Source organism: Sus scrofa, chromosome 6 (assembly GCF_054392235.1).
Source record: "Sus scrofa isolate SSC_HxYL_T2T_F1_AM1 chromosome 6, Sscrofa_HxYL_maternal_Yorkshire_Landrace_v2.0, whole genome shotgun sequence".
Taxonomy (NCBI): Eukaryota; Metazoa; Chordata; class Mammalia; order Artiodactyla; family Suidae; genus Sus; species Sus scrofa.
In genome coordinates, this window is record NC_139388.1 from 68,902,373 (window position 1) to 68,929,961 (window position 27,589).

The window sequence follows — 27,589 nt, forward strand, 5'->3', positions numbered from 1 at the left end:
TGGACCCTTGAAGAGACAGCGGCAGGAACCCCGAGGCTGTTGTCCTGGCAACGGCAGGAGTCAGATGTGCAGGCTCAGGATCCACTGTGGGAAGGGCGTGGGGGCCCAGGGTGTGGACCCCGGGGTGCAGTGGCCAGGCTGGCCAGGGTGGGTCTGTGCGTTCCTTTCGGTAGCACCTGTCCTAGGCGAGGTTCCTTGGTGGGCTCAGCACCTGCCCCTCCCCCAGTGTCACCTCTCAGCCCGTCCACTGTGTCCTGACACCTGGAACGCAGGGGCGCAGTGAATGCTTGAGGGACGTTCTGGGTCAATCAGGGAGCCCGGCAAGCCCTGGGGCCTGGACAGGGCGGGGCGCCACCCAGAGTCCTGACCCCGCCCTGCCCTCCCGCAGGGCCGCTCGGCAAAAGAAGACGGTGAAGCTGTCCCGGGCCCTCTCGGACCTGGTGAAGTACACCAAGTCTGTGGGCATCCATGACGTGGAGACAGAGGGTGAGGGTCGCCGGGTGTGGGGGGGGCGGGGGGCGCTGGGCTGAGCTCAGTCCTGACGCTGCCCTCGCGCCTGCAGTGGCATCCAGCTGGCAGGTGTCGTCCTTCAGCGAGACCAAGGCCCAGCAGATCCTGCAGCAGAAGCCAATGCAGTACCTGCGCTTCAACCAGCACCAGCTCTCACGCATCTACCCCTCCTCCTACCGCGTGGACTCCAGCAACTACGACCCGCAGCCCTTCTGGAACGCCGGCTGCCAGATGGGTGGGTCCAGGGCGTGAGGAGGGTGAGACCGGGCGCTCCACGGACACTGTGCTTGGCTGTCTTGCCCGTGGCTCTGAAGAACCTTCGTGGCATCCAGCCACCTTCACCAGGCTGGCACGGGTGGGGCCCCAGGGCCGGGGGCTTTAGGCCCAGGGCGAGGCAGGAAAGTGACGCGAGTCTGTCCAGGCTCCTCAGGCATGCGGGGCCCGAGGTGTCTGCTCCGGGGAAGTCCTGGGGGACATGTGGCCCTGGTCCCCTGCTCTCATAGGCAGACGCGGGTTCTCGGGCAGTGCGGACAAGGGCACGTGGGTCTGGCGCTGACCGACTGCCTCGCACCCTTCCCTGCAGTCGCCCTGAACTACCAGTCGGAGGGGCGGATGCTGCAGCTGAACCGGGCCAAGTTCAGTGCCAACGGCAGCTGCGGCTACGTGCTCAAGCCCCAGTGCATGTGCCAGGGTGAGGCTGTGGGCCCAAAACTTGGGGGTGGGCTGCGTGGAGCCTGCAGGGGGGACCCCGCAAAGCCACCTGGCTGGTCGCTCTGGGAAGGACCCCCAATTGTGCAGGAACTGAGAACCCCTCCCCAGCGGGCCGGGGCCCCAGGCCAGACACCCTTGAGCGAGGGCTGGCTGGGCCTTTTAAGGAGCGGCCTCCTCCCTTCCCAGACCGTCCGTTTCCTCCGTGACCCGCTGAATGCTCTTGTGGGTTTCCTCGCACTTGAACCCTGATCCTCCTCCACGCCCCTGTGCTCTGCAGCCTTGACCTGCATTCAGCTTTCCACCTTTCAACGTGCTCAGCCCCCGCCCCCCCAGAGGCAGCGAGAGGCCTCGCACGCCTGAGCCCCCGGGTTCCCCTGCGGGAGGGAGCGAGTCGGGCCCCGTCGTGGGTGGACAGAGGAGACCCACACGCAGCTGCTGGGGGAGGGGGGTGGGGGGGCAGGGGCTCCCTCCCGTTCCTCCCATGGCTGGGCGAGGTGGGAGCTGAGGCTGCCCCGCCCGCCCCGAAGGCTTCTTCAACCCCCACTCCGAGGACCCCCTGCCGGGGCAGCTCAAGAAGCAGCTGGTGTTGCGGGTCATCAGCGGGCAGCAGCTCCCCAAGCCGCGGGACTCGGTGCTGGGTGACCGAGGGGAGGTAGGAGGCGGGCCTGGGGGGCGGGAGGGGCCTGGGCGAGGCTGGACCCGCGCCACCCCCGCCCTCCGTGCAGATCATTGACCCCTTCGTGGAGGTGGAGGTCATCGGACTCCCCGTGGACTGCGACAAGGGGCAAACCCGCGTGGTGGACGACAATGGTGAGGGCGCAGCCCGGGCGGGCGGGAGGGGACCCTGTCACTGCCCCTGTGCCCGTGAGTTCCTCTGACTGGGAGGGAAGGGCAAGAGCCACCTCCTGTGCCTCAGGTAACTGTCCAGGCTGCCCCCCGCCCCTGCTGGACACGGAGTCTTCCCCGGAAGACTAACCCTAAGCCCACCGGGTGGCCTCCGGGGTGGAGCTGTGGTGCGGACGGGCCTGCCTGCGAGGTGAGGAGGGGGCAGGAAGTGACACCTCCCCCTGGCGGCCTCCAGGATTCAACCCCATGTGGGAGGAGACACTGGTGTTCACAGTACACATGCCCGAGATAGCGCTGGTGCGCTTCCTCGTCTGGGACCATGACCCCATTGGGCGTGACTTCATCGGCCAAAGGACGCTGGCCTTCAGCAGCATGATGCCAGGTGGGCAGAGGGCCAGTGGGGTGGGGGGTGAGGAGGGCAGAGCCTGGGCCAGCAGAGGGCTCCAGCACAGGGTGGGTGGGCTCAGCTTCCTCCTGCCAGTTGGCTCCCTCCACGGGTGGGCGTGGGGACACAGGGGGAGCTGAGGAGGAGGGGTCAAGGCCACGGCACTGGGTGGGTGGAAGGGGGGAGGGGACTTCCAGCTACCAAGCCCCCCCAGCCCCCAGAAGAGGAAAAGGTCCCTGCAGGCCAGAGCAATGTGGGCAGGCTTCCCGGAGGAGGTGGAGTCCCCAGGGCTGGGCTCACGGGTGGTATTCAGGGCCTTGGGCCCTTTAAGTTGAGCGTGGGAGACGCGGACGGGACGGGCGGGAGCCAGGGTGAGCCTCGACCCCGGCCGTTTCAGGCTATCGGCACGTGTACCTGGAGGGGATGGAAGAGGCCTCCATCTTTGTCCACGTCGCCATCAGTGACATCAGTGGTAAGGTGAGTGCCACCTGCAGGGCCACTGGCTGCGGGAAGGGGTACACCAGCCACAGCCCCACCCCCACCCCTTCCCTGTCCCCAGGGCCACGAGGCCTAGCGGTTACCTCACTGGGCATGTGTCCCCATCAGGAAAGGGTTGCCTCTGACATGTCTCCGCCAGCCCTGCTGCCACATCCTGGGCCACCATGGCCCCCTGGAGACGGATGCCACGGCCCTTCCTCAGGATCCCCAGTCCCTTCCTGTTCTCCTGAGCCTCCCCCTTCTACTTCTCAGGGCCCCCTGGCTCTCTGTCCCGCCTTGAGGGCGTCTGCCTGGCTTTGACCCCCCTGTCCCCCCGCCAGCCGCCAGCACCGCTGCCCCGGGATGGATCCCGCTCTGACTCCCCAGGCCCCGTTCCGTGCTCAGGGTGGCAGGTGGCGTCTGTCAGGCACACGCGGGGGTCTGCGCAGGTGCCGGCACTAACTGTCTCTCTCCTGCCGAGCTCCTCGGCCTGGGCACCAGCCGCTGTGGGCCCCGCAGGCCTCCCAGCTCCGTCGTCTGCCCCGTCTGTCCTGTCTCCGTCTCCGCGGCTCTGCGCCCGCCGTCGGTGTGGCGAGGCTCACCCTGTCTCTTTGGTCTTGCAGTGGGCTTCTCTATGTCCAAAGTCCACCTTAGAAGCGCAGCCCTGTTAGGAGCTTGAAGGTACCCCAGCGCGGGGGCGGCGTGGCCTGCCCGCCCCCACCTGCATGCTCAGGCCGTCCCCTTAGCATCCGTGATTCCTGGTAGCATTTTGGAGACTGTCAGCTCATGTGACTTGGGTCGGGACGTGGTTCTGGGTCCCCTGCGCCCCCCTCAGGCACAGAGAGGCATTTATGAGGCAGGTCCAGGACTTCAGCCAGGCCACCTGTGTGTCTGCTCCCGCCCCTGGCCTTCGACCCCGCACGTCCTCCCTGCCCCACCCCCTCTGTGTCTGGTCCCCGGCCGCTGGCCCTCCTGTTGGTGCTTGTGCCCTCTCCCCCACTTCCCTCTGTGTGCCCCCTACCTGTGTGTCTCTCTGGCTCTGTGTGTGTCACAGTGCCCAGTGCCGGGGCGGGGGTGGGGGGGTGGGAGGAGTCCCAGGGACCAGAAGCTCCGAGCTTGAATTCTGGACCTTCTTCTAAATGACTTTCCAGCCGACTTTGACCAAATTGCTCTGGATTTGGGATCTTGAATCAGGCAGCTGATTCAAGTGCTGGCCACCGATGCCTCTGCCCAGAAGGGCCCCTATGTCACTGGGGCCTGGAGCTGTTTTCAGGGTCTCTGCATGTGTGGACCCTGCCAGCCTGTCCGGGGTTGACCCAGGCACTTGTCAGCCATATCTGGGGACCCCGGCTGCCCTCCTCAGTCAGGGAGGCTGCGGGGAGAGGCCTTGCAGGGACCACCCCCCGCCCCGGGCCCAGTGGTTTAGGGGGCACCAAGCCAGCGTGAACAGAGAGTAGGCCGAGGCTGGGAGGAGTCCAGAAAGGCTTCCTGGAAGAAGTAGCACGGGCAAGCGGACCGCTGGGCTGGCCTGGCTGTGCTTGCTTCCTCGGCCGCGGCACCTGGGGGCGGGGAACGTGGCTGGGGTCTGCTCCATCTGGGTCTCACCCCGTCTTGCTCTCCACACCAGAACCACCCGAGGGGCCCCATGCCAACCTGCCCTGCCAGAGCTGGGGGCGAGGGGCCAGCGAGGGGGGCATGGGGCTGGGACGAGGTCTCTGCTTGGGAGACCCTCGGGGCCCCGTCCCCAGCCCTCCCTGGCACAGTTGCCCCAGAGCTGCCGTCCCTCCACTGGTGCCCATGCTCCCCACCCCTGTGCAGGCAGGTGTAGCCCTGCCTGTGCTGCAGCCCAGGCAGCCGCTGTCCCTGGTGGAGCTGGCCCGGAGACATTCCTCCTGACGCACAGCCCTGAGTAGCCCAAGCCAGACGCCCACCAGCGCCCTCAGTGAGGCGGCCCTGGGGCTGCAGCGGGCTCACCCAGGCCGCGGCCCGCCGGGGCGCAGCTGGACGGGGCTGGGTGGTCTCCGGCCCCTGTGCCTGGCCGTCGGCTATGTGTCTCTTTTTCTTGCAGGTCAAACAGGCTCTGGGCCTAAAAGGTCTGTTCCTCCGAGGCCCAAAGCCCGGCTCCCTGGACAGTCATGCTGCTGGGCGGCCCCCGCCCCGGCCCTCCGTTAGCCAGCGGCTCCTACGGCGCACGGCCAGCGCCCCAACCAAGAGCCAGAAGCCGGGCCGCAAGGCCTTCCCGGAGCTGGTCCTGGGCACGCAGGACGTGGGCTCTGAGGGGGAGGCTGGCGACACGGCACCCTCCAGCCCAGGCCCTGCTCTGGAGGTCCCGGCCCCGGAGAAGCCGGGCAGCTGCAGCCCCCGAGGTAAGGCGCCGGCGGAGGGGCGCCCAGTGCAGGAGCCGCCCCCGCGGGCCCCCGAAGGCCCTGGGCCTGCCGGGATGGCCGCCACCTGCATGAAGTGTGTGGTGGGCTCCTGCGCCGGCGAGGACAGTGAGGGCCTGCGGAGGGGGCGGCCGTCCAGCCCGGGGCCCGAGGGCGGGCACTCGGCCATCAGCCAGCAGCCCCGGGCCTGGGCGGATGCACTGGGGGCTGCTTGCGCCGTCCCCGGGAGAAGCGGAAGGGCTCCCAAGGGCCCTGGGGCCCGGCGGCTGGGTCCAGGCGGCAGTGGCTCCGTGTCCTCAGACTCCAGCAGCCCGGGCAGCCCCGAGGTCGCCCCCCACAGCCCCGAGGCCGCCCCCCGCAGGCAGGCGGGGGCCTTGCAGCGGGAGATGAATGCCCTGTTCGTTCAAAAGCTGGAGGAGATTAGGAGTAAATCCCCCGTGTTCTCCACCGGTAAGACCAGAGGCCCCTCCGAGAGTCCCGTGCTGGCCCCCCCGCCCTCGCATGGCCTGGCCAGGCGTCCCTGCTGCGCTTCCGTGTCAGAACCATCGCCTCCGTGTGCTCACTCCACGCGCCTTCATTTCCTGTGTTCCATCGGCTGGTCCCTCGGGCCCCTCAGCCCCTGGTCCCTGGTCTGTCCGCCCAAGGGGCTAAGGGAATGGGCCCTGGGGTGGGGACCGGGGAGTCTGCGAGCCAGGCTCTGCTTGCTGAGGCCAGTGGCTGAAAGTGTGACCTCTGGAGACCGGCCCCAGGGCCCGTGCCGAGCCCCCTTTCCGTGGCCTGACTGCAGGCCCCCGGGGGCAGCTTCCACGCACCCTCCCGCCTCCCTTCAGGGACAGGCTGCTGGCTTCCCACCCCACATCCCCCTCCCCCCTGCCCCCGCCTGCCCGCCGTTCTCTGGGCAGTCTGGCCTGGGCGCTGGACGGGGCTCAGTTTGCTGAGTGTGGGGTCGGGGGAGCAGACTGCAAGTGGCCTTAGCCCTGGGGACTCCCTCAGGAGCAGCTCAGCTCCAGATCCCCTGCCCCCCCCCCAACCCCCAAGGGCTGGTGGTGACAGAGGACTGCTCAGGGCCCCAGGCCACAAGAAGCAGGCCCAGTCTGGGGACGGCAGGCTGGGAGCTGAGCCTCCCTCCCGCTCCCTCCCTGCACCCGCCCAGCCTGCATCCTCCCGTCTATCCGCTGGCCCGCCCCCTCTGACCTCTCTGTTCTCCTTTCTGTCCCCATGCTGCCTCCCTAGTTAGGAACTGAGAGTAGCCGAGTGCCAGGTAACGGGGGTCCGGCCTCCCAGTGCCCTGACCTGCCCTGGCCCCAGCAGCCCTGGAGCCGGAGGGCAGGGTGGGGGGCAGCTCTGTGTGTCTGGGGGGCCTAACCGGGGGGGGCCTGGGGCGCAAAGCCATGGGGACACCCCGACACACTCCCCCCCTCTTTCCTACAGACACCCGCCCCTTCTCCACGCAGAGGTCCGTCTCCTCCCTGTGCAGCCTGGAAACCATTGCCGAGGAGCCAGCCCTGGGCCCCGGTGCCCCCCTGCCCGTGGCTGCCCACCCCCAACACTCCCCCGGAGGGCCCCAGTGCTCCGCAGGTCCCGGCGCCAACTCAGCAAGCCCCCCAAGGGTGGCTCTGGGAGCTTCTGGCCCCCCCCAGCTCAGGACCAGGAGCCAAGGGGACACCGAGCCAGCCCCTGAAAGCTGGCAGTGGGCGGGTGGCAGCGGAGGCCCCAGCAACCAGACCGACGGCAGGGGCCATCCTCGGGCTCCAGGCCCTCTGCCCAGAAGGGCCAAGAGTGAGGGGCAGGGGTCCTCAGAGCCCCCGAGTGGGCGGTGGCCCCTGGCCGGGCCCTGCCCCGCCATGTACTTAGATGCCACAGGTGGCGACCGGCTGTGGCAACGGCTGGAGCCAGGCAGCCACCGTGGCAGTGTGTCCTCGTCCTCTAGCGTTTCGTCTGGTGACACAGTCATCGACCTTTCCCTGCCGGGCCTGGGCCTGGGCCGCGAGAGCCTCCCAGGGGCTGCGGCAGGCTGTCTGCCCCTGCGGCCCTGCTCGGCCCCGGCCGCCCGCCTGGACCTGCCCGCTGTGACCAAGAGCAAATCCAATCCCAACCTGCGGGTGGCGGGCCAGCTGCCTGCAGCGCCGGAAAAGCTGCAGCCCCGCCCCCTGGCCCCTCGGCAGCTGCGGGGCCGCCTCCCGCTGGCGGGCCTCGGGGATTGCACCGTGACGGCCAAGTCCAAGAGCCTTGGGGACTTGACGGCTGATGACTTTGCCCCACGTGTGGAGCCCCTCGGCCACAGCCTGGGCCACAGCCTGGGTCTGGCTGGAGAGAGGCCGGCAGGGCAGGGGGTGCGGCCGGACGCCCTGACAGAGCAGCTGCGCTGGCTCACCGGCTTCCAGCAGGCAGGGGACATCACGTCGCCTACCAGCCTGGGCCTGGCCAGGGAGGGGGTCACGGGGGGCCCGGGCTTCCTGCGGCGTTCCTCCTCCCGCAGCCAGAGCCGGGTGCGAGCCATCGCCAGCCGTGCCCGCCAGGCCCAGGAGCGGCAGCAGCGGCTGCAGGGCCCGAGGGGACCCCCGGAGGAGGAGCGGGGTACCCCTGAGGGCGCCTGCTCCGTGGGCCAAGAGGGCTATGGAGATGTGCTGGCTCCCGCCAAGGGCACCACTGACCAGCCAGGTGCTGCCCCCACCAGCCTCCTGCTCAGACTCTGACCAGCCGCCCTCGAGGCAGCCCCACGGCTGGACGCCACTGCTGTCCCGAGCCGGCCCCAAGGCCATCTGGGTGCGGCTGTGCCTCCTCCTGGGGAAGGAGGGAGCCTAGGACATGTTCAGATCTGTGTACACACACAGAGAGAGGTTTAAATTTTGAGACCGATCTCCTACCCCACGAACATGGTGCCGTGTCCTTTTCCACCATCACCAGGTTTGGCCGCGTGGGTGTGCGTGGGCACGTGTGCTCGGTCCTGCCATTCGAGGCCCCCAGGAATGCTTGTCACGTGCCCAGAGTGACCCAGAGAGCCGCCACCCCCACCTCGAGTCCTGGCTTGTTCTGCACAAACGCTGCTCTGTATGGGATGTTTCAGACTCTGTAAACCCCTGAACGCGACTCCAATAAACACGTTCACGTCTGCTCCATGTGGGCTGCTGGCCAGTCCCTCTGGGGCCAGGACCTGCTGTTCCTGGGCTGGGGGCTGTGCCCATGGGGGCTTGGCTGGCCCAGCGTCCTGAGGCCACAGCCCCCAATCTACAGCCCTGTCCCTTCCCTCGCTCCCAGTCCCACTTTTGGGGGGCAGGCCTTGGCCCCGGACGGGTCACGCACCCCTTGCAGTTCAGCGCTGGCCCCAGACCACCGCACTTAGGCTCCTGGGGCAGGGGAGGGGGGTAGGGCCCCAGCTTTCAGGGCCCAGCAGGGTGGCAGGTAGGAGGGGGTTTGGGGAACAGAGGGCCGGGCACAGGCCCCTGCAGGCAACAGCCTCAGTGGCCTCACATTTCTGCGTCCTCCTGAGGTGAGGGGCCCAGGTGCCGGGGAGCTGGGCCTCCTCAGCACACAGGGCTGTCCCCCAAGGCCCGGGGGCCATGGCGGTGGGACTACACACAGCTCCCTGTTCCCAAGACCACTGGCGCACACAGGCAGCCTCGCAGCTGCCACCAGGGCCAGTTCTGCAGTGACGTGGCATCTGTGGCTCCGGTCCACAGCCCGAGGGTCAGGTCCAGCTTGGGGAGGGGTCCCTGGCCTCTGGCAGCAGCGCCAGGGTGGGCCCTCCCCACGGGCAGGGTGCTGAGCACCAGGCAACGAAACCTCTGTGGCCTGATGTGCTGTGAGCAGAAGAGGGCCGGCCACCACGGCTGAGAGGCTCTGAGGGCCCTTGAGGCCCGTGGCCGCCTCTCAGCGGCTCTTGAATCAGGAGTGCTGCTCAGAGACCCACTCTGCCCCTCCTTCCCTCTTGGGGCCAGAGATGCTGGAGGCCACGTGGCACGGCAACAGCTCCAGCCCCCAAGCTAAGGGGGGGGCCTAAGAGTTCCCGAAGCACCCAAAGGGAGAGCCCCCCCAGGTCAGGTTCCACGGAGAAGGGGTCGGCGGGGCTGCCCGCAGGCGCCCAGATTGGGCCCGGGCTCCTGCTCGTCCAAAGCAAAGCAAACGGCCAAGGCAGAGACACTGTTCTCACTCTGGAAACTCTATTTGGTTTGCGCCCCGAGGCTCCGGCATCCTCTGTCAGAGGCATATATGTATATATTTATATTTATATATATATGTATATATATATATATATAAAAGATTATTTAACAGTTAAATATACTCCGACACGCGCGTCTCAGGGAGCAGACGCTGTCTCCCCCCGACGAGCACGGCAGCCTTAAAGAAGCCCGACCCAAGGCCACGGGCGCCGTGCCCGCGTCTGGATGCCCCCAGCTCTGAGGCACAGAAGCACGACATAGATACTCCGATGTGCGCGCGGTGTCCCTGCTGTCGTCGAGACGCGCGCCTGACGAGCGGCAAGCGGGGCGGCGCCTCACTCGGCCGGGACCTCGTACTTGAAGATGACGCTGAAGAGGCGGCCGCCCAGCCGCTCGGCCAGCCACGAGTTCTTGATGACGGCCAGCTTGAGGCTCTCGCAGCGCAGGGCCGCGTGGTAGTTGGTGTGGACGGCTCGGCCCATGCCCTCAATGACCACCAGGTCGGCGCCGCGCTCCCGCACCAGCACGGCCAGCCCCTTGTCCAGGCGGCTTTGGGGAAGAAGGTGGCAGTGAGCGAGACCCCCGACCCTCGGCTCCCTAGCCGCAGGTGCCCCAAGTCCAGCCCGCTCCCAGGACAGCCAGCCTGGCAGCTGTCCCCCGGGGCCTCGGGGACAGCTGTTACTACCGGGCAGCCTGCTCAGAACACTGGGCCCTGGGGAAACGCCTCTGCTTGGAGCTTTAAAGCGTCTTACTCCTTTCGACAGGTTTCTTATCGTCCCCTTGTTGGTTACCAGTGGGCCTGGAGAGGGGGTCATGCCAACCCTGGAGCAGTCGGGGGGCTACGGTCCCGAGCCCAGGCACGCCCTCCTGTGCAGTGCTGCTCCACGGCCGGGCTCTCTGCCTTCTAGGGGCCCCCCGCCAGGTGGGAGGCCCCAAGGGATGCGCTAATCACCCCAGGAGAGGTGTCTAAAGGCGGGGACCAGGTGCCTGTGCCTTCCTCCCGGTGTCCCTGCGCCCCCCGGCCCCTCCCTGCCCGGCTGACTTTGGCCTCCGCGGGCGGGCGGGCCGGCCGCATACCTGAGGTCCAGGCATGGGGAGCTGGAGCCCGTCTGCATCAGCAGTAGCCTCTCTTCCCGTAGCGCTGAGCTGCCGAGCACAAGGATTGCCCCGTGAGGTGGGGTGGGCGGCTGCCCCACGGTGCCCCCACCTCCACGCCGGCCCGGCCCCCCGCCCAGCTTACTGGACGACAGGGTCCATGGCTGCGATGCGCTCGGCCACGATGAGGGACTCGCTGTAGGTCACGTCATTCAAGGCGGGGCCCGAGTTGCACGCCAGGATCACCTGCGGCAGGAGGCCCCAGGCTCTTAGGGACCTTGGCCACGGGTGGCACCAAGCCAGCCTGGGCTTGCCCGCCCTCCCACGGCTGCCGGTGGACGGCCATGACCTCTGGCGACCTCTCACGGCTGGGGGCCTCCAAAAGGGCCGGTTCTTGGCTCAGGACAAGGATGGCCCCCGGGACACTGGGGTCAGGCTGACCTCAGCCCCGTGACAGGACAGGTGGGTCTCCTCCTCCCGCCAGGCCGCCACCTCCCCCGCACCTACCTGCGCGCACAGAGGAGCCCTGGCCGCCGCCCCCACCGAGCGCAGGAGCCCGGGCAAGGGTCCTGCCTCCGGCCCTGCGCACTCACCTCCGTCCCTCTAGAGAGAAGCTCCCTGACAAAGGGGAAGACTCCCAAAATGACGTCTACTCCACTGTTATCTGCGAAAATTAAGGCACATTTGTGAGGGGGCCCCTGTAAGACAAAACCAGGACGTTCAGTCGGGAACAGGCGCATCCAAGCGCTCCAGACACCTCCGCGCTCCACGCCCCCCGCGGACGGGCGGGGGCTGCTGGTCCCGCAGGTGCTGCGGCCGCCAGGGCAGGACCAGCCCCTGCTGCTTCCAGAACTGTTGCTCAAAGGACCTTGGACTGCGGCTGAGCTACCGCTGGTCCCGCGGGAGCCAAGCTCAGAGCGGGGAGCGGTCGACATGTGCTCGCAGTCTGGGCCGGGGCTGGGAGACTCTCCGGGGCCCCTGGGCACTCCTCGGGGGCCTGGCTGGATGCCCTGGCCCCCACCTGGGGGCAGCTCTGTGCCCATCCCTGCTCTGCCTCCCCTCCCGTGAACCCCGCCCAGGGCCCTGTCTCCTGGGCTCGAGAGCACAGGACAGAGGGGGTGGGCAGCTCCGGTACCTTCAGTCTCTGCAGCCACTTGCTGTAGGAGTCCACAAGCCAGGGTCGCTCTGCGGGACACAGGGCTGAGCTCAGCTGCGCCCTCCCAGTGGCCAGCGCCCTTGCCCGCCCACGAGCCGCCCCCAGCCCAGCCCGTATCCCAGCCGGAGAGACGAGCCCTGGGCACCCTACCCTACCTTGCAGCTTCTTCTTCGCCTCCTCGAACCCAAACTGGGGATCGGATTCAAGGACACTGCACAGGAGAGGAGGACACAAAGTCACCCAAAGCCCTGACCCAGGCCTCCGCATTGCTCCTGTGAGCCCCGAGTGAGGCCCCTCCCACGCTGCCATTTGTCACCGGAGCTCAAGTCACGGAAGCGGGTTGGGGCACTGGGGAGCCTCTGTGCCTGCAGCCAGGCCTGGGGGCGATGCCAGCCACCAGCCCTGCCCCAACGTGCTGCCCAGGGGCCAGCAGGGCCCAGGGCAGGGATGAAGCGGGCGGCGCTTGTGGTGTCCGGGACAAAAGCCCCCTGTGGGTGGGTGCGAGGGCTGGCAGCGGCGCTGCTGCAGCCGAGACCCAGGTACAGGGGGGAGGCGCCAGAGGGCCGGTGGGCCGGGACACGCGGGGATGGGGGGCCGGGAAGGCGCGCGTGTCCCCCGCATGGCGGGGCCCCTCCAGGCAGTGATGGTCAACGTGTACTTTAATCCTGAAAAGCCCTGCGCCTGCATGGGCGGGCGGGGAGGCGGGGTCCTGACCACACCCAAGGCCACATGTGCCCGGTGCGAGCCCTGAGCTGCGTCCTGGTGGCTCCAAGTCGGGCGGACCGAGGGTTGGGGCCGTGAGGACAGCAGGCACCTACTCGGAGACGGCTTTCGCTCCCCAGTCGAAGACGTTGCCGGCCAGCAGCCCCTTCACCAGGGCCAGCTGCCGCTCCTCCCAGCCCAGGGCGTCCAGGGAGCGGATCACCCTCTGAAAACACTTCAGGGCCACGCCGTTGTCCTGCTGCTTCACCTGCGGGGAGAGGCCTGTCGGGATGTGGGCAGGGCGAGGGGGCACCTTGCCAGGGGTGCTGCCGGGGACACTGCCAGCCCTGAGCCTGCTCGTGGGGACAGAGGCTCCCTGGGCCGTCCCCGGGGGCATCTCCACCACCACGGCCGTGCCAGGTCAGCGCTGCTGATGCGGGACATCGTGGTCGGGGGCCGAGAGCCGGTGGTGCCGGAGGCCGTGCAGGGTGACGCTGCCCTGGGAGCTGCTTCCGAAGCCTGACCCGGGGCGTCTGGGCCGGGGCGGAGGACCCAGGGCCCCGGGGGCACCAACTGCTCGCCTCAGCACAGACCTCCCGCTGCTCGGTCTCCTGTGTAAGCGGAGGGGAGGGGAGGGGGGCCCGGTGCACCGAGCTGGCCCTGGACCCCGGCCACAGCTCCAGGGCACGTGGCCTCCTGACCAAAGAGCCCAAGGAGCTCCCTCCTGGCCTCCCGCCAGGCTCTGACGGCTCATCACCAGGACAGATCTTCTCAGCACCGACCCTGAGTTTCCAGGCTGGCCTCGGGAGGGGCCTCGGCGCCACATGCCCACCACCCACGACACCTCCCTGAAGAGGAAGCCAGCGCGGTGCCCGCGTGCGGCAGCTGTCGGCCGACGCTGCCAGCGGAGCGGCTGCTCCTGGGGGGTGGACCCTCACCAGGCGGCTGCGGGACCCAGCCGGTCACCAGGCTGGGCTCCGAGGCTGCCGCCCCCGCCCACTGCCCCACGCCGGCCCCAAGCAGCGGCGCTCACCTTGGAGTAGGGGTCCGGGAAGTTGAACTCGTTCAGGCAGTGCTCCCTCGTGTCCAACAGGCTGCGCACGGTCAGCGTCCCGTAAGCGCTGGGGACAGAGCCGGGCAGAAGGGCTCAGCACGCTGCCCGTTGCACCCGCGGCCCCAAGGGAGACACCCAGGCAGCCAGTGGGGCGGCCGGGCCGAGGGGGTGCGCCCTGCCTGCCGAGCCACGTGGGGAGGCCGCGTGGCTTCCTGGGAAACTTGGAGTAGCTTCGAGGGAGCCCCCGGCCCCGGGCGCGCTGCCCCCACAAGGGCCGCCCCACTCACAAGGGCTGGTGCCGCAGCGTCTGCAGCTTGTTCCAGTACTTCTGGCGGAACTTCTCAGCCCTTTCAGCTGCGTCCACAGAGCCCGGCTGGCTGGCCACGGCGCGCTTCACCACCTGCCGAGCACGGGGCAGTCAGCAGTGCTCAGAGCGGCCCGGACCCACAGATGGCAGCGTTGGTGGCAGCCACTGTGATGGGCTCGCCAGCCTGATGCGTCATCTGCTGGGTGGGAACGGGTCCACCAACCCCAACCCAAAGCTCACTTCTCACCCTCCAACATGAGGGCCAGGAGGCACACTCGCTGCCAGCTCCTGCCTGCCCAGGGCTCAGGGTCTGGGCAGGGTTCACAGCAGGGTGGGACTCTCACTCTGAGGAAAGATCCCACGGGCCTCCCTGGGGGCTGTGCAGAGGCACAGGGCTTCCCGTGGAGTTACTGTGGCCTTGAGACACCACCCTCCAGAGCCTGCAGGCCGGCCACTGCTGCCCCGACCCCTATGCAAACCGCTGGCTTTCCAGAGAAACACAGCAGCCAGCAGAGCTGCTCAGCCAGCTCGAGAGGCCGCGCCTTGCTGACACCACTCAGGGTCACGTTCTTCCCTAGGCGCCACAGATCCCGCCTCAAATGCGCAGACCAAGGGCTCCTGGGGAGACCGCCACCCTTCTCCATCACGCTCCCGCCACCCCCGGGAGCCCGAGGTGGTTAGACGTGGCTGGGGCCACCCCGGCCTGCCGCCGGTTTCTCGCACGCATCTTCCACCGCCCCGCCCCGGGCCTCACCCCGTCCAGGGCCTCCTCGAAGCAGGTGAGCCAGTACTTGCGGGCCAGGGCGTCGTCTGTGAGGTCAACCGTGTCGGGTACGTAGGAAGAAGGGTCCAGGAGAAGAGGTAGGTTGACCAGCGGCCGCTCCAGCCGGTCCATTTCCAGCAAGTCAAACTGGGGACCAGAAGCAGGGGCGGGTCAGATGGGTTTTTTCTGAAAGACCGAGACCCCACCCCCAAGTCTTAGAAGCAACTTCTCTGCACAAAGAGCAGAGGGTAAGTGGAAGCTTCTGCGGGCAGGACAGGGACGACCTCGTTCTGCCCCGTCCGTGGGCCCCTCTCCCCCCAGGCCCTCTCACAGCCTGCAGTGCTCCTGCCCTTCTGGTGGCCTGCGCCGGATGGCTGACCCCAAGCCCGTTCCTGCCAGGCGCCGGGCCCTGGCGCCTGCGCTCCCACTGCTTCTCCCACCGTTGCCGCGCCCCCTTCACACTGATAGCCTCTCCATCCTTGCTTCTCCTGCCCAGGGTGCCACGGCCGCCACCCTCACTCACTGCCCGGCAGGCCTTGGTCCCGTAGTTCCTGCTCAGGGCTGGTTCCTGGGCAAAGCTGCTGAGTCCCGACTGGACACGCTGCTCCCTCCCCGATGGCATGTGTGTGCATCACGGGCCTGGCGCCCAGAAGCCCCGCCCCAGCCCCGCGGGGTGACCGAAGTATCTCCCAAACAAACGGTCCTACATGTCTGGTCCTGTTCTCAGATGAAAACCACACCATGCAGCTGCTCTGGGGCCAAAAGAAGCAACTGACCCTGGAGCTTGCCCGCCAGGCCCTCCACACCTTTCAGGAAGCCCCCAGCTGGGCCCGGGCCCTGCTCTGCTGGGGATGCTCCAACTGGCCACCAGCAGACGGGGAGGCAGGTGTGCTCTGAGCGGGGACGGTCTGGACAAGGCCTGCCCGTGAGAGAGATGGCTTCTAGGCTGTGCCTGGAACAGCGTGTTCGGCAGGAACTGGGGCGAATCCCGGGTCAGAGGCCGCGGCGGGTGCCTCCCTCCTCACCGGCAAAGGACACCCGCCTCCCTGACAGATGCCGAGGCTGGGTCTGTGCCCAGCCCGGTCCCGCCTGAGGACGCCCCCAGCCAGGGCCCTCCCTGGGTAAGGCAGGGAGCCCCACTGAGAACCCATCACGCCCGGGGCACGCAGCGCCTGCCCTGCAGCGGATAAGGACCACACTGAGCTTCGCAGCTGGTTAAAGGGCTTCGTGCCCACCCACCCAGCTCTGCAGCAGGGACCGCATCACCCTTCGGCGAATCAGAAGCAGGGCCTGCGGGGTGTCGGCCCTTTCTCCACACAGCAGTCACAGGTCCTACCCAGCCCAGGTCTTGGCCCTGGCCATGGGGCCTGCTCTCGCAAAGAGCGCAAAGGGCGCCAAGGGCCCGGTGCCCTGGCACAGCTGGGCGTGGAAGATGTGGCACAGGGCACGGGTCTCGCTGTGGGAACGGGGGGGCTGTCCCCAGGGAAGTGAGAGCTGGATGGGATGTGCTCGTTCCCCCTTCGGAGAACCTGCATCTACAACCTAAAAGCAGCCTTTCCTCAAAACAGGTTTGTCCTGAGGACGGCACCCGACCAGCGCGCCCAGACCAGGCACCCGCGGGGGTCGACATGCCCAGCGCACAGGCTCTGATAACCACTCCCCGAATGGCGACAGGAACACATCTGTGACACGCGGTCAGTAAGCTGGCAACAACCCGTGGAACTGATCTGCGCAGGGACGGGGCCAGGGCGGTACCATTCCGTGTCTGGCTGACGCTGGTTCCGGCCGGCCTGGCAGGCCAGGGGAGCCCCCATCGAGTCACAGTGGACCTCGACCCCCTGCAGGCCAGGCAGAACCTCCCAAGGACACCAGACTCTGCAGGCTCGGCCCCACCTTGGAACCGTCACACAGAGAAAGGACTGCGCGAAGGGGCCTGAGCAGGTGCCTGCGACCAGGAGTTAGACTCTGATTCTGCTGTGAACAGCCCCACAGCCCTGCCGAGAGACCCTTAGTCCGGTTTCGAGACCGGCCTGCACCAGGAGGGGGCGCTTCTGAGCTTGGCCACGGCAGCGCGGGGGGCCCTCCCCCAGGGAAGCGAGCCACTGGGACCTGTACTCACCGTGCCGCTCCGGGCCCTCTGGGTCGGGCAGAGCTCAGGCGACGAGCTCATCAGCCCGGAGCTGCCGGCGTAGTTCTCTCCCCAGCTGTACTGGTTTGGGTCTGCGGGACAAGAGAGGGGCGTCACCTGAGGGTCGGGCGGCGGGCCTCACTGCCTCGGGGAGAGGACTCGCTGCGGGTGTCCCAGGGCCCAGCGTCCTGTCGCGCTGTCTCACGGGCACTAGGGCCTCATGCACGGAGTGCTTAGGCCTCTCTGAGCTTCTTAACGGCATCCCCTGATTTACCTCCAGGGTGAACCCGCACTTGGGGACCCGGTGACAGTCAGCTGGCTCTCTGGCGCTGACCCCCACGCACCCGGCCCTGCACCTCCTGGGGCAGAATCCCACCTGCGGGTCTTTCACGAGTCTTCCAACAAGGAAAGACCAGAAAAGCACCTGCAGACGCCAGACCGACAGCGACGAGGAGCCGGAGGACACAGGAAGGCCAGGGCCTTCGGAGGCGAGGCTGCATGTGGGCCATGCCCTGCTCACAGCCAGTTCGGTCCCCTGACGACAGTAGCTGCGCCCGCCTGCCCTCGCCACCCGCAGCAGCGGCACTCACTGTCTTGCTCCGCTCCCTTGAGAAACGCGCCGATGGCTCCCAGGTAGCCCTCGTGCCTCAGGAACAGCGCCTGGACTTCCCCCTGCCGTGGAAACACCCCCTGAAGCCGGCCTCGCTGTGCACAGGCCCAAGGCTGCGCGCTGGTGGGATGCGGGCCGCCCCCTCGAGCGGGCGGGGGCTGCCCGCCACACGGCTGTCCCAGCACCAGGCAGGGAACTGTACGGGACAGCAGAATGGAAAAGCCCGCCGGCTGGAGGCTGAACACCTCCCGTCACAAAATCAACACCCCTCCGATTCCCCGCGTCAGCCAGGCGCAGCGCGACGGCCACGTCCAGGCTCACTTGGCGCCCTGGACAGTGGGAGGCCGTCCCGGGCCTTGTCCCCGGCAAACGGCCTGGCAGAGCCAGGTGGCGCGGGGGCGGCGCAGGGGCGGGGGCGTCACCTTGGAGAAGAAATTGATGCTGTAGGTGATGGTGCGCATGGTGACCGGGTGGCCGCGGATGAAGAAGCCGCCGAAGTAGACCCGGTCCAGGCAGTGGAGCCTGGCGTAGAGGCAGGCGAGCTGCCCGATGTCGTTGCTGATCATGTGCAGCAGGCTCTTGGCCATGTCCTCCCTGGAGAACTCTGCGGGACGGAAGCAGAGCCGCTGGGCAGGCGGCTGGGGGCAGCGTGCACCCGGTGAGCGAGAGCAGGCGACGGGCGGTACCTCTGTCCGCAGTGGCCGACTTCCCAAAGCTGCTGGCGATGAGGTTGCCGCTGAGCCCCAGCGTCTGGTGCGCCCCTCCGTAGACGTCCTGCACCAGCATGTCCACGTTGGCGTGCTGGCCTCGGGACGCCAGGTGCAGCAGCTCATCGAACTTCTGCAGGGACAGAGCGACGGAGACGCGTGACAAGCAAGGAGCTGACGGGACCCCTACAGCCCGCACACCAAGCCCACCAAGGGGAGCCAGCTCCTCTTGCCCAGGACCACCCAAGAGAGATGCTGCGGCCACGTGGACGCCCGTCCTTCAGGGACTCAGGACGAGGGCCAGGAATGACTCACTTTCAGAACAATCCCAGCCAAGCACGAGCCTCAGACCCCCAAGCAACCCTTTCCGGAGGGGGGCGGGGGAAGCCTGACATCCTGCGTAGGTGGGGGCTTTCTCCCACGGCTGCCCAATACCTTGGTTTTGGTGAGCAGGGCCCCGAGCCCCCAGAAGGTGCCACCCCCGATGGAGCTGCCGCCGATCCACTCAAATCTGTCCTCCGTCTCTACCTGGAGCAGAAAGGTGGCAGGTGTGTCAGCAGGCAGGTCTCGGGACACAGTGGCCCAGGGGCGTCCCCAGACCTGGGTGATGATGCGTCTGGGCGGTGGGGCACATGCTGATGCTGGAAGGAGGGGCCTGTGAACACTGCAGCCGGGCCATCTGTGTCCGTGGCCCTGTGCCCGGTTGGGGCCCTAACACGTAGCCAGTAGCCCAACAAGCCACGGCTGAGGCATCGTTCTCCTCCATGAGCCAGGCCTCACCTTCACAATAGAGACGCCAGAGCCGATGTTGACGAGAAGGTACGGGAAGATGTTGGGGTGGTTCGTCTGGAACCGGAACTCGGGGTCGGAGTCCTTCTGGTAGACGAACGCCTCGTGCGGGATGTTTTTCAGCACGAAGTTGCAGCCCTTTATCAGGCAGGTCATCACGTCCTCCTTGTCAACCCTGAGAGGGAGGGCCGGCCACTGCAACCAGCGGGGCCATGGCACAGCCTCGGCCCGCAGCCCGGTGCTGCCAGCCCGGGCTCGCCTTCTGGCTCCAACAGCACACCTGGCTCTCGGAAACAGCCTGCCGGGCAGCTCGCGAAGTCACCACCTGGCCCTGCGAGACTCGGGGGTGGGCCAGCTGCAGGAACCTGAGGGCCCGGCACTTGGCTGGGGCACGAATGGCCCCAGCCTCTGCTCCCACGACAGGGCCAGGGCCCCCGGGGGCCGGGGATCGCTGCGTTGCCATGGGAACACAGCAGACGTGGTCTCGAGGCTCCATCTCCCTCCTCTCGGCCCTCGCCCCTCCCCACGTGCCCACCCATGGTCCTCGGTCCCCTGAGCCACTCGGAGGGTCAACCCCCAGCATCCTGCTGCAGCCGGCCCAGAGCCTGGCCCCCAGCCGCCACCTGAAGCTCCCTGAGCTGGGCTACGCGGGAATTGCAGGGCCTGGGGCACTGCGGCCACCTCCTCAGAGCCCGACTGGGTCCCACTTACTTCAGCTGCAGCTTCTCTTCAATGAGGTCTTTGAACTTGTACGCCCCGCCCCCGGTCGCCTGGATGACCTTCGTCTCGGTGTTAACCAGGTGGTCCTTGATGAAGTCCAGGCAGGCTTCTATGTAGGTGTTCTCGAACTTGACAAAGTGCAGCCTGGCGGTGACCTCCTCCTGGACGGAGATCTCGTAGGGTGGCTCGTGGTCCTGCTCTGTGTCCTGGGGATGCAGGCGGGGACCCGCGCGTGCCGCCTCAGGGAGGGGCTGGCTCTAGGCCACCCCTAGCACCCCAGCAGCAGTTCGGTCACCCGAAGGGACGTGGGACCCTCGAGTCCCCACAGGAGGGAGGCAGAGCAGGCAGGGCAGAGCGAGCAGGCCGGGGGCACTTCTGCCAGGGCCCAGGATGGCGGGGCGCTGAGCGGGGCGGCAGGGAAGGGTTATCGGCAGGAAGCTCCCCACCGCGAGGCCGCCAGGAGGCTCACCTTGCCCGAGTGGTCAAAGGAGCGCACTCGGGCCACTTTGTGCTGCACGGTGGAGTAGTAGGCCAGCTTGGTCAGAGAGCCGCCTGCGGGAGACACAGGCGCAGCAGGGTGAGAAGCGGCTGGAAGGGACCCAGAGGCCACCCTTCCACACGCCTGCCTCTGCCAGACCTAGGCCCTGCCCACAAAGAATCTGATGCTGCTTGAACTTGAACACCCTGCAGGGCCAGAGAGAGGACGCGGATGAACTGCAGGAGCCACACGTTCTGCTTTCTCTGAAAAGGGCCCCTGACCAGCGCTGAGAGGGCCCATTTCCCCTCCAGCGCCACGTCCAGAGGAAAAGGAAACGACTGTTTCTGGGTGACCTCGGCGATCACGGGTGGCCTGGGAAATTCTGCTGCAAGCTCTCATCTTGAGGATGGACCCGGGGCAAGAGTGGACACACTCACTGCGTTTATGGAAAAGCACACACCTGGCGGCCTGTGGAAAGGGGCGGAGGGGGCTGTTCTCACCGGGAGCGCCCAGGAAGGCCTGCCTGGGAGATGCTCGGGGCCGGGGACGCCCATGAGGCCCTGCAGAGGGCATCGCTGGAAGCCAGGTGCCCCCTGTTACCCGGCGACCACGGGGAAACAGATGAGGCCTCGGCACGTCAAGACCCCCAGGGTGTCCTTCCCGAGGATGAGGGGAGCCCTCTCCTGAGCCGAAGTGAGGCTTCGGGGGAGGCGCCAGGGAGCTCGCAGCTGTTCAAGGCCCGCCGGTGAGCGGAGAAGCGGAAGCCTCAGCCCCGCCAGACGGCTTTGGAACCAACTGTGTTTTCAGAGGGAACTCCCTCGTTATGAGAAGAAGGCTACAGGTGTCAACAACTGCTGGCTCGTGACAAACACTGAGGGAAGGTATGAGAACCGTCTGGGGGGGGAAGCATATTGGAGACACCAAGGTCACAAGGACCACGGCAGGGGACACAGGTCAACCCCACCCCAGTGTGAGCTCGGTCACACCTGGCCTGGTGGAGCCGCCACCTGGCAGCATGGCCAGGGCCTCCCGACCTGCGGTGACCTGGCCTCATGGGCCCCGTGTTCAGTTACTAAGCACCGCGGCACAGGCTTGTCTCAGCCCCAGGCCGCGAGCTCAAGCTGCGAACCTGGCCTGGAGCCTCCTGATCCCTCCTCCCTGCCCCCACCCATGGCCTGGCCACCAGCGTCACTAAAGCGCTTGGGCCTGAGTCACCTCTGTGAATAAGCGGCTTCCCCAAAGGACAAGCAACACGAAGAGATGAAGCTGCATTGTGAGCAGCTCATCGAGAGTTACCACAAACAGAGGCCTGGGTCACAGACGTGCCATCTCAGACAGCGTGTTAGCTTAGCTTGAAATCACCACCGAAACACAGTGTTAGGGTTTGTGGGGGTCCCGCACACCACACACCCTGAGTGGGGCAATGCCTCCTTCTCCCCCCCAGGAGCCACTGGATGGTGGTCTGGGTGCAAGCGGAGCAGGACAGTCACCCTGAACGGCTCAGTGCACAGAGCAGAAGGGCGGAGCCTGCGGGGCGCAGGTGGGCTCATCTAGTCCCAGGATCCCTCAGGATGAGAGGGGATGCCAACCTGGGCCCCCTGCCCCTGCAAGTCACACCTGACCAGGGCAGGGACCAGGTGATGGCACACAGCACTGTGGACGCCACAGGGCATCCCTGACTGACAAGAGGAACCTGAGCCAAGACCCTCCATCCAGTTTGCCCAGACCCACGGGGGCCTGGCACAGGGCTGACCTTCTACCCCAGGCACCAAGGCGGGCAGGACACCCCTTGCCTTCACCTGAGGGACCCTTCCTTCCACAGGAACCTGGAGTCAAGTCAGCTTCAAGAATGTGTTGACACAAAGCATCAGACGCTTTGGGAGGGGATACCAGTGGACAGGGGTGCCCCATGCAAGAAAGGAAAAGCCTTGCCTAGGACCCAGCAACTGAGCTCTCCTGGACTGGGAGGCTAGGGGAGGGGAGAGGAAACCGGAAGCCCGCTTGTCAACCCCACGCTGACGAGCACCCTGGCTTTGTGGACTCCTGGGTGGAGGACCCCTGCCTGCCCTGACCTGTGACCTCTCACCAGCTGCATGAGCCAGTCTGTGCTTCACAGCAACAAACATGTCCTTCGAAGAACCAGAGACAGAGCACCCAGCCCCAGGGTGGGGGGATCTCACAAGGAAATAAATGCCAACCATTGAAACTACTCCTTTGAGCGTCCTTCTGCCAAGGAACTGGACCAGGCAGGCACTCCTCCCTCTGCGGCCACAAGCTGGCCCCAGGAGCCACACAGAACACCCCGGGGGGGAAGAGAAACGGGAGGTGCCAACTGGTTGGAGCAGACTCAAGCGGCACCAAGCCTGGGGCCTCAGGGCACACGCCCCCCGGGGAAATGCCACCACAGCAGTGCAGGCAGGGCTCAGAGAACATGGGAGGTGGCTCCCAGGGGCTGGGGCTCCCACCCAGCCCGGCACGACGTCCAGCAGAGCACGGATCCCTCAGGTTCCCTCTCGGGGAGACAAGCTCCAGGTCACAGAGCTGCCCACGCCCACCCCCACCCCCGCCCCGCCTGGCTCTGCCCCGCCTCCAGGCCAGTCTCCTAAAGCCCACTGCGGTTTCCAGGTGGGGACTAGGGACGCGGGCCACTCTCCGCCCCCACTTCTCTGGACGGCCCCCTCCCCCAAAACCCGTGACTCCAGGGACCCCCCCACCCACCCAAGGACAGGGGAGCGGGCCGGTCCAACCCCTCCAGGAGAGGAGCGCCACGATGGGCCAGGCCTTGGGGGGTCCCGGACCACGCGAGCTCGGGCCGCAGCCCGGATCGGCTGCGACCGCGAGAGGCAGGGCCGCCCCACTCAGCGCGCCGCACGCAGGCAGGGCGACAGCAGCCTAGCGTTGGCGGTCGGCCGGCCGGGTCGCCGCGCCTCCTCCTCAACGGAGACAAGGGCCAGCGCGCCAGGGTGGGAGGAGGGCCCTGCGGGGGGGCGGGGCACGGGCACTTTCGACCTGAGTCCGCGCCTAGGTCGACAAACCGCCGGCCCCTGAGCTCCCGCCGGGCAGCCTCTCCCGCGGGACTACGAACCCCGGCATGCCCCGCTCCGGTCGTGAGGCGCCTGCCGGGAGCTGTAGTCCCGCTGCCACGGCTAGCGTGCACCTGTAGACGGTAGCGAACTACAAGGCCCGATAGGCCATGCGCGCCCGCAGCCGCGGACTACAAAGCCCGACAAGCCTTTGGCGCCGCGGCCCACGCCCCGCCCTTCGTCCTTGCCACCGCCCCGGCCCGCCGGCCCCGCGCCCACGCCCACCCCCGCCGCCCAGCTCCCCTCGCCCGCCCGCAGCGACCTATATCTATGGCGAAGCGCTTGGCGTTCTCCAGGTTGCGGAAGATCTCGTCGGGGGGCAGCGTAATGCTCTTGTCCAGGCTGTCCCCGCTGCTCCCGCTGCCGCTCGCTCCACACTCCGCCATTTTGAATGTGCCCGGCCAGTCTCATCAGCCATGGAGATATATGCGCATATATTTGACTGTTAAGCGCCTCCTGTGCATATATTATGCTAATGATCCCGGGCAGGCCCCCGCCCCCCGTCTCCGCTGCAGCTCGAAGCGCCGACTCGCGCTGGCCAGGAAGCGGGCTCCAGAGACCCGGCGGTGGGCAGCTCACGCAAAACCTCTGGGCTGTCGTCGTCTCTGCTGTCCCTTCACTGAGCTGGCCGGATGCTGACCTCAAGTGATCTGAGCAAGTGCAGAGGCGGCACCTGGGGCTTGCAGCCCACCAGACGGACCGCTTCTGTCAGCGAGTGGTACTGAAAAGCTTGGCAACTACGGCAAAGGTGCTTGAGCGCCACCAGCCTGGATCCCTGGGAGCGCAGGGCCGCCGGTGCCCCACTTCCCATGCAAACAAGGAGTAGTTGGTGACTTTGCCCCCTAGGAGCCCCCACCCCGCCCCGCCCAGAATCTCTTGTGATGCAGTGGGTTAAGGGTCTGGTGTATGTAGTCTGCGTTGTGGCTGGGGCTCAATCCCTGGCCCAGGTACGTCCACATTCAGCAGCGCAGCCAAAAAAAAAAAAAAAAAAAGAAGAAGAAGAAGAAAAGGGGGCAAGAAAATGCAGGGGAAGGCACGAGAGCCTGCCTGGAAAAGGTTACTTTTCTGGCAAAAGAGGGACACTGTGGAAGTTTGCAGGGAACAAGCTGAGAAAGCTCCCAGTTGGTGTTGGGGATGGGCTTCCAGGGCTGGTTACTGAGAACCTCGGGGATGGGTGTACTCCTAAGGCAGCGAGGCGCTTTGTGAAAGAGCCCCGTGTTGGCCCTTAAGGTGGCTTTGGACCTGCCTCTAGGTGACCCTGAACCAGCTACTTTGAGTCTTTGGCTTCCGGCCTTGAGCGTGCTACCAGTTGCCTGGTAGGGCCCATAGGAGCACAGGCCCTCCAGAGACAAAAACTCAGAGCTCCAGGGGTGATTCGGGGGAGGGGCTGGTGCACCAGGAGGGCTAGCAGCCTTGTGGGCCAGCCTGGCCAGGGGGCACTCCCACGAGGACAGCGGTTGCCCCTGCTGAGTGCTGCCCCTGCTGAGTTCATGGACGTGCCTGCCTTACAGCAGTAGATGTGGAGGACGTGGGAGGGGCTTCCCATCCCTGGCTCGGCAGTCCCAGGGCTCAGCAGGGACCCCAGAGGCCACTAGCAGCACTGCTCTGGACGTCCCCCGCAGGGTGGACAGACAGGGATGGAAGGCGAGCAGGAAGGAGGGAGGGCCAGCCTGGGCACCTCCAGGTTCCTGCAGCCTGTGGCCTGCCTAAAAATAGATGCCCTTTCCAAGGCAAGGCCTGCCCTTGGCAGGTTTGTTGCCAGCACTGCCTGTTTTGCTCCAGGGAGCAGTCGGGCTGCAGGGAAGTCTGGGCAGCCACCTGTGGGTTGTCCAGGAAGGTGCCCTCAGGAGCTCGTCCAAGTGCGAAGGCTGTTGGATATGCAGGGAGAGGCCACCATCTCCTGTGCGTTGGAGCCAGCTAAGCCCCATTTGCTGCAGCAAGAGATCCCTGGCAGGCTGTGGCTTTCTGGTCTCTCTCAGCTGGACAGAGCCGGAAGGTCCCCACCCCCACCCGCAGGGAGCTAGAGAGGTCTAGGGCTGGAACCCAGGCCCCCCAGCTCCTCCCCACCGCATCCCCTCCTCCTGCATCCAGGGAGCTCCACAAGGCCTGCTCCCTTCCAGCCCGCCTCTCCTCTGCTTCCCCAAGCCCTGCTTCTCCCCTGCCTCTGGGCCTGTTCCCTTGCCCCTCAACACTGGCTTCTGCTCTGCCTCCCTCCCCCCTCCCTCCTCCTTCCTCCCTCCTCCCCTCAGTGGGTGCCCAGCCCTTCCTCCAGAGGGTCACTGGCCGGGACACTGCCCACCCGTGGTTGCATGCCAGCATAGAGCCCACCCCCCGCTTCATCCCGGCAGACCCGCCTGCCAGGCGGCTGCCAGGGGCCCATGTGAGGCACAAGAGACAGGCGGTGGAGGGGGCTGAGTAGTCAGATTTTATTAGAAGAGTCTCGAAGAGCAGTCCCGTGGCTCCCACGTGACCGAGAGTTCAAATTCTGAGTACAGAGTCGTGCCCACGCACACCCACCCACACGGGAATCCTTTAAGGATCATGTGGAGGACCCTCCCCCCCCACACACAGCCCACTGTGAGCCCCGAACCAGATGACCAAGCCGACGCAGGGGCCCCTCAGCCATGGCCCTGCCTGGTCCTTCCGCACCCATCCAGGCTGACTCTCTTTCCTATGAGGATACACCTTGAGCTCCGCCTTTACAAAAGGCAAATGTGCCCATGGCACGGCCGGCCCGCTGGCCCGGCAGCACCGGATCTGAAGCAAGCCCTCTACTCGCGGGGCGCTGGCTGGCCGAGCCCCGCCGCCTACAAATATCATAGAACCCCCGCAGCAGCGGGGACTTCCCAGAAGTCACTTGCTGAAATGCAAACACAGAGCAACCCCATGGGGTCGGACATTTGGCAGAAGATGGGCCCTGATTGTCCTAAGTGACAAGGACTCTGCGCACACATTCTCTGAGAATGACCCTCCCGCTGGCCCGCCAGCCTGGAGAGAGAGCCCCTGGAGAGGGGCTGGTGCAAGCCAGGGGCGGCACAGACGAGGGGAAGGCCCTTCCCTCCGCCGGAGGCCCGCGCTGGCCCTCTGGTCCTTGGGTCAGGGAGGCTGCCCGCCGGTCCCGCCGGTCACCACGGCCGCCAGAGGCCGCAGGCGGGCTGGCGCGCGGCGGCGGCGGCGGCGGCCTTGGCCGGGGTGGGCGCGGGCGCGGTGCCGGGCGCCTTGGGCTCCTTGGCGGGCGTGGCGGGCGCGGCCGGGGGTCGCTGGAAGTGGTAGAGCAGCTTCATCTGCGTGTCGCTGGCCGCGTGCAGCGTCAGGAACTGCACGGCCTCCTGCAGGCACCACGAGTAGCCCTCGCTGTAGTCCTGGTGCAGGCTCTTGGGGCCGGCGGCGGCGGCGAAGGCTGCGGGGAGCCGGGAGGCGGTGAGGCGAACGGCGCGCGGCGCGGGGGCGTTGGGGCGCGGGGCGGGCCGGGGCGGGGGGCCGGCTCACCTTTGCTGTGTTTCAGGTAGCTGACGGCCATCTCCAGGATGTCGGCCTTCTCCAGCTTGGAGTTGGGCTGGTGGCGCGCGAATTCCTGCTCCAGCAGCAGCTTCAGCTGCTCGATACTGCTGTTGATGCGGTCGCGGCGCATCTTCTCCACCACCGGCTTCCGCAGCTGCGGGAGGAGGGGGCGTCAGCGGGGCCGCGAGGGCGCGGGGGCGGCGGGGGGCCGCGCTCCGGGCGGCCCGGGCACTTACTCGGTTCTTCTCTTTGGGGCTGAGCAGCTCCACGGCCACGGTGCTGGGGGCCATGCCTGGCGCGGGCAGCGGCGAGTCGGCGAGGAGGCAGGGAGCGGAGCGGGCGCGTCCCGGGCTGGCGCGGACCCCGGCCCCTATATAGGCGCGGGCGGCGGGCTGGCGCCTGGGGTCCGGGCGCCGCGGCCGTTCCCACACTCGGCGGCCAATGGCGGCGCGGGCCGCACAAAGGCGCCGGCCCATTAGCGCACGCTAAATTGCCTGTGAATTGGCGCGGGCACAATGGGCGCTCCCCGAGGAGCAGGTGGGCCGCGCGGCACAATGTCCGGGCTGTGGGAACGCGCTCGCCCTCATTAGCATCCCGGGGCCTGATGCTGGGAGCCCCGCGCCTCAATATGCTGCCTTTTCCCAGGCCGCGGGGCCGAGGGTGGGGGCAGGAAGGAGCGGCGCCCCTCCTCGCCCCTCCCCTCCCCTTTTCTCTGCACCCTCCCTCCTCCCCACCGACTCCCCGCTGCTGGCAGATCAAGGAAAAGCTTTAGAATACACAAGTGCAGCGGCTCCCAGGGGGATGGGCGCCCTCCCCGCCGGGACCTGCCGGCTGCCCCTCGGGGGTGGGGTGGGGTGGCGTGGGGGGGATCAGAGGAAGCCTCGCTTCTCCTGCACAGGCACAGCCGTCTCCCTCCGCACGGGTGGAGTAGGTGCCCAGGCTCTTAGGGTCAGACCTCCTGGCATAGGTGGCAAGTCCCCAGACTGTCACCTGGGACACGTGACTTCAAGCTAGAACAAGGGC

General features: G+C 67.2%; 3 protein-coding genes across 7 annotated transcripts in view; 1 reads left to right on the forward strand and 2 right to left on the reverse strand.

Moving 5' to 3' along the window:
• PLCH2 (phospholipase C eta 2) overlaps positions 1-8,432 on the forward strand; it is a 65,690-nt gene extending 57,258 nt beyond the window's left edge. Inside the window, exons 14-23 of one of the 3 annotated variants that reach the window (XM_084962604.1) lie at positions 389-486; positions 563-745; positions 1,094-1,201; positions 1,749-1,873; positions 1,947-2,031; positions 2,303-2,449; positions 2,850-2,929; positions 4,998-5,295; positions 6,547-6,574; positions 6,745-8,432. In XM_084962604.1, coding sequence (XP_084818730.1) covers positions 389-486; positions 563-745; positions 1,094-1,201; positions 1,749-1,873; positions 1,947-2,031; positions 2,303-2,449; positions 2,850-2,929; positions 4,998-5,295; positions 6,547-6,557 — 1,135 coding nt within the window. In that variant the 3' untranslated portion in view covers positions 6,558-6,574; positions 6,745-8,432. The remainder of the gene's footprint in view (positions 1-388; positions 487-562; positions 746-1,093; positions 1,202-1,748; positions 1,874-1,946; positions 2,032-2,302; positions 2,450-2,849; positions 2,930-4,997; positions 5,296-6,546; positions 6,575-6,744) is intronic. The other 2 variants (XM_084962603.1, XM_084962605.1) reach the window with 2 other exon arrangements.
• Positions 8,433-9,451: 1,019 nt separating this feature from the next.
• On the reverse strand, positions 9,452-23,460 carry PANK4 (pantothenate kinase 4 (inactive)). Of its 3 annotated transcripts, none has more exons than XR_014806965.1 (19): positions 23,328-23,460; positions 19,974-20,056; positions 19,496-19,710; positions 18,776-18,959; positions 18,431-18,523; positions 17,975-18,128; positions 17,711-17,892; positions 17,269-17,350; positions 16,670-16,770; positions 14,542-14,697; positions 13,768-13,880; positions 13,460-13,547; positions 12,543-12,694; positions 11,880-11,935; positions 11,704-11,753; positions 11,162-11,232; positions 10,714-10,814; positions 10,551-10,619; positions 9,452-10,022 (listed from the first exon to the last, which is right to left on the reverse strand). XR_014806965.1 is itself a non-coding variant. In XM_003356124.6 (19 exons), exons 1-19 carry the CDS (start codon positions 23,449-23,451, stop codon positions 9,809-9,811), a joined length of 2,322 nt encoding a protein of 773 aa, XP_003356172.1. In that variant the 5' UTR covers positions 23,452-23,460; the 3' UTR covers positions 9,452-9,808. The 3 variants fall into 3 exon arrangements, 1 of the variants encoding a protein (XP_003356172.1); XM_003356124.6 differs by having other exon boundaries at positions 11,162-11,266; XR_014806966.1 differs by having other exon boundaries at positions 9,870-10,022; positions 11,162-11,266; positions 12,539-12,694.
• A 2,009-nt stretch (positions 23,461-25,469) lies between these two features.
• Positions 25,470-27,238, reverse strand: HES5 (hes family bHLH transcription factor 5). The gene is made up of 3 exons (XM_021097834.2): positions 26,803-27,238; positions 26,555-26,720; positions 25,470-26,465 (listed from the first exon to the last, which is right to left on the reverse strand). Exons 1-3 carry the CDS (start codon positions 27,040-27,042, stop codon positions 26,191-26,193), a joined length of 681 nt encoding a protein of 226 aa, XP_020953493.2. The 5' UTR covers positions 27,043-27,238; the 3' UTR covers positions 25,470-26,190.
• Between the last annotated feature and the right edge of the window lie 351 nt (positions 27,239-27,589).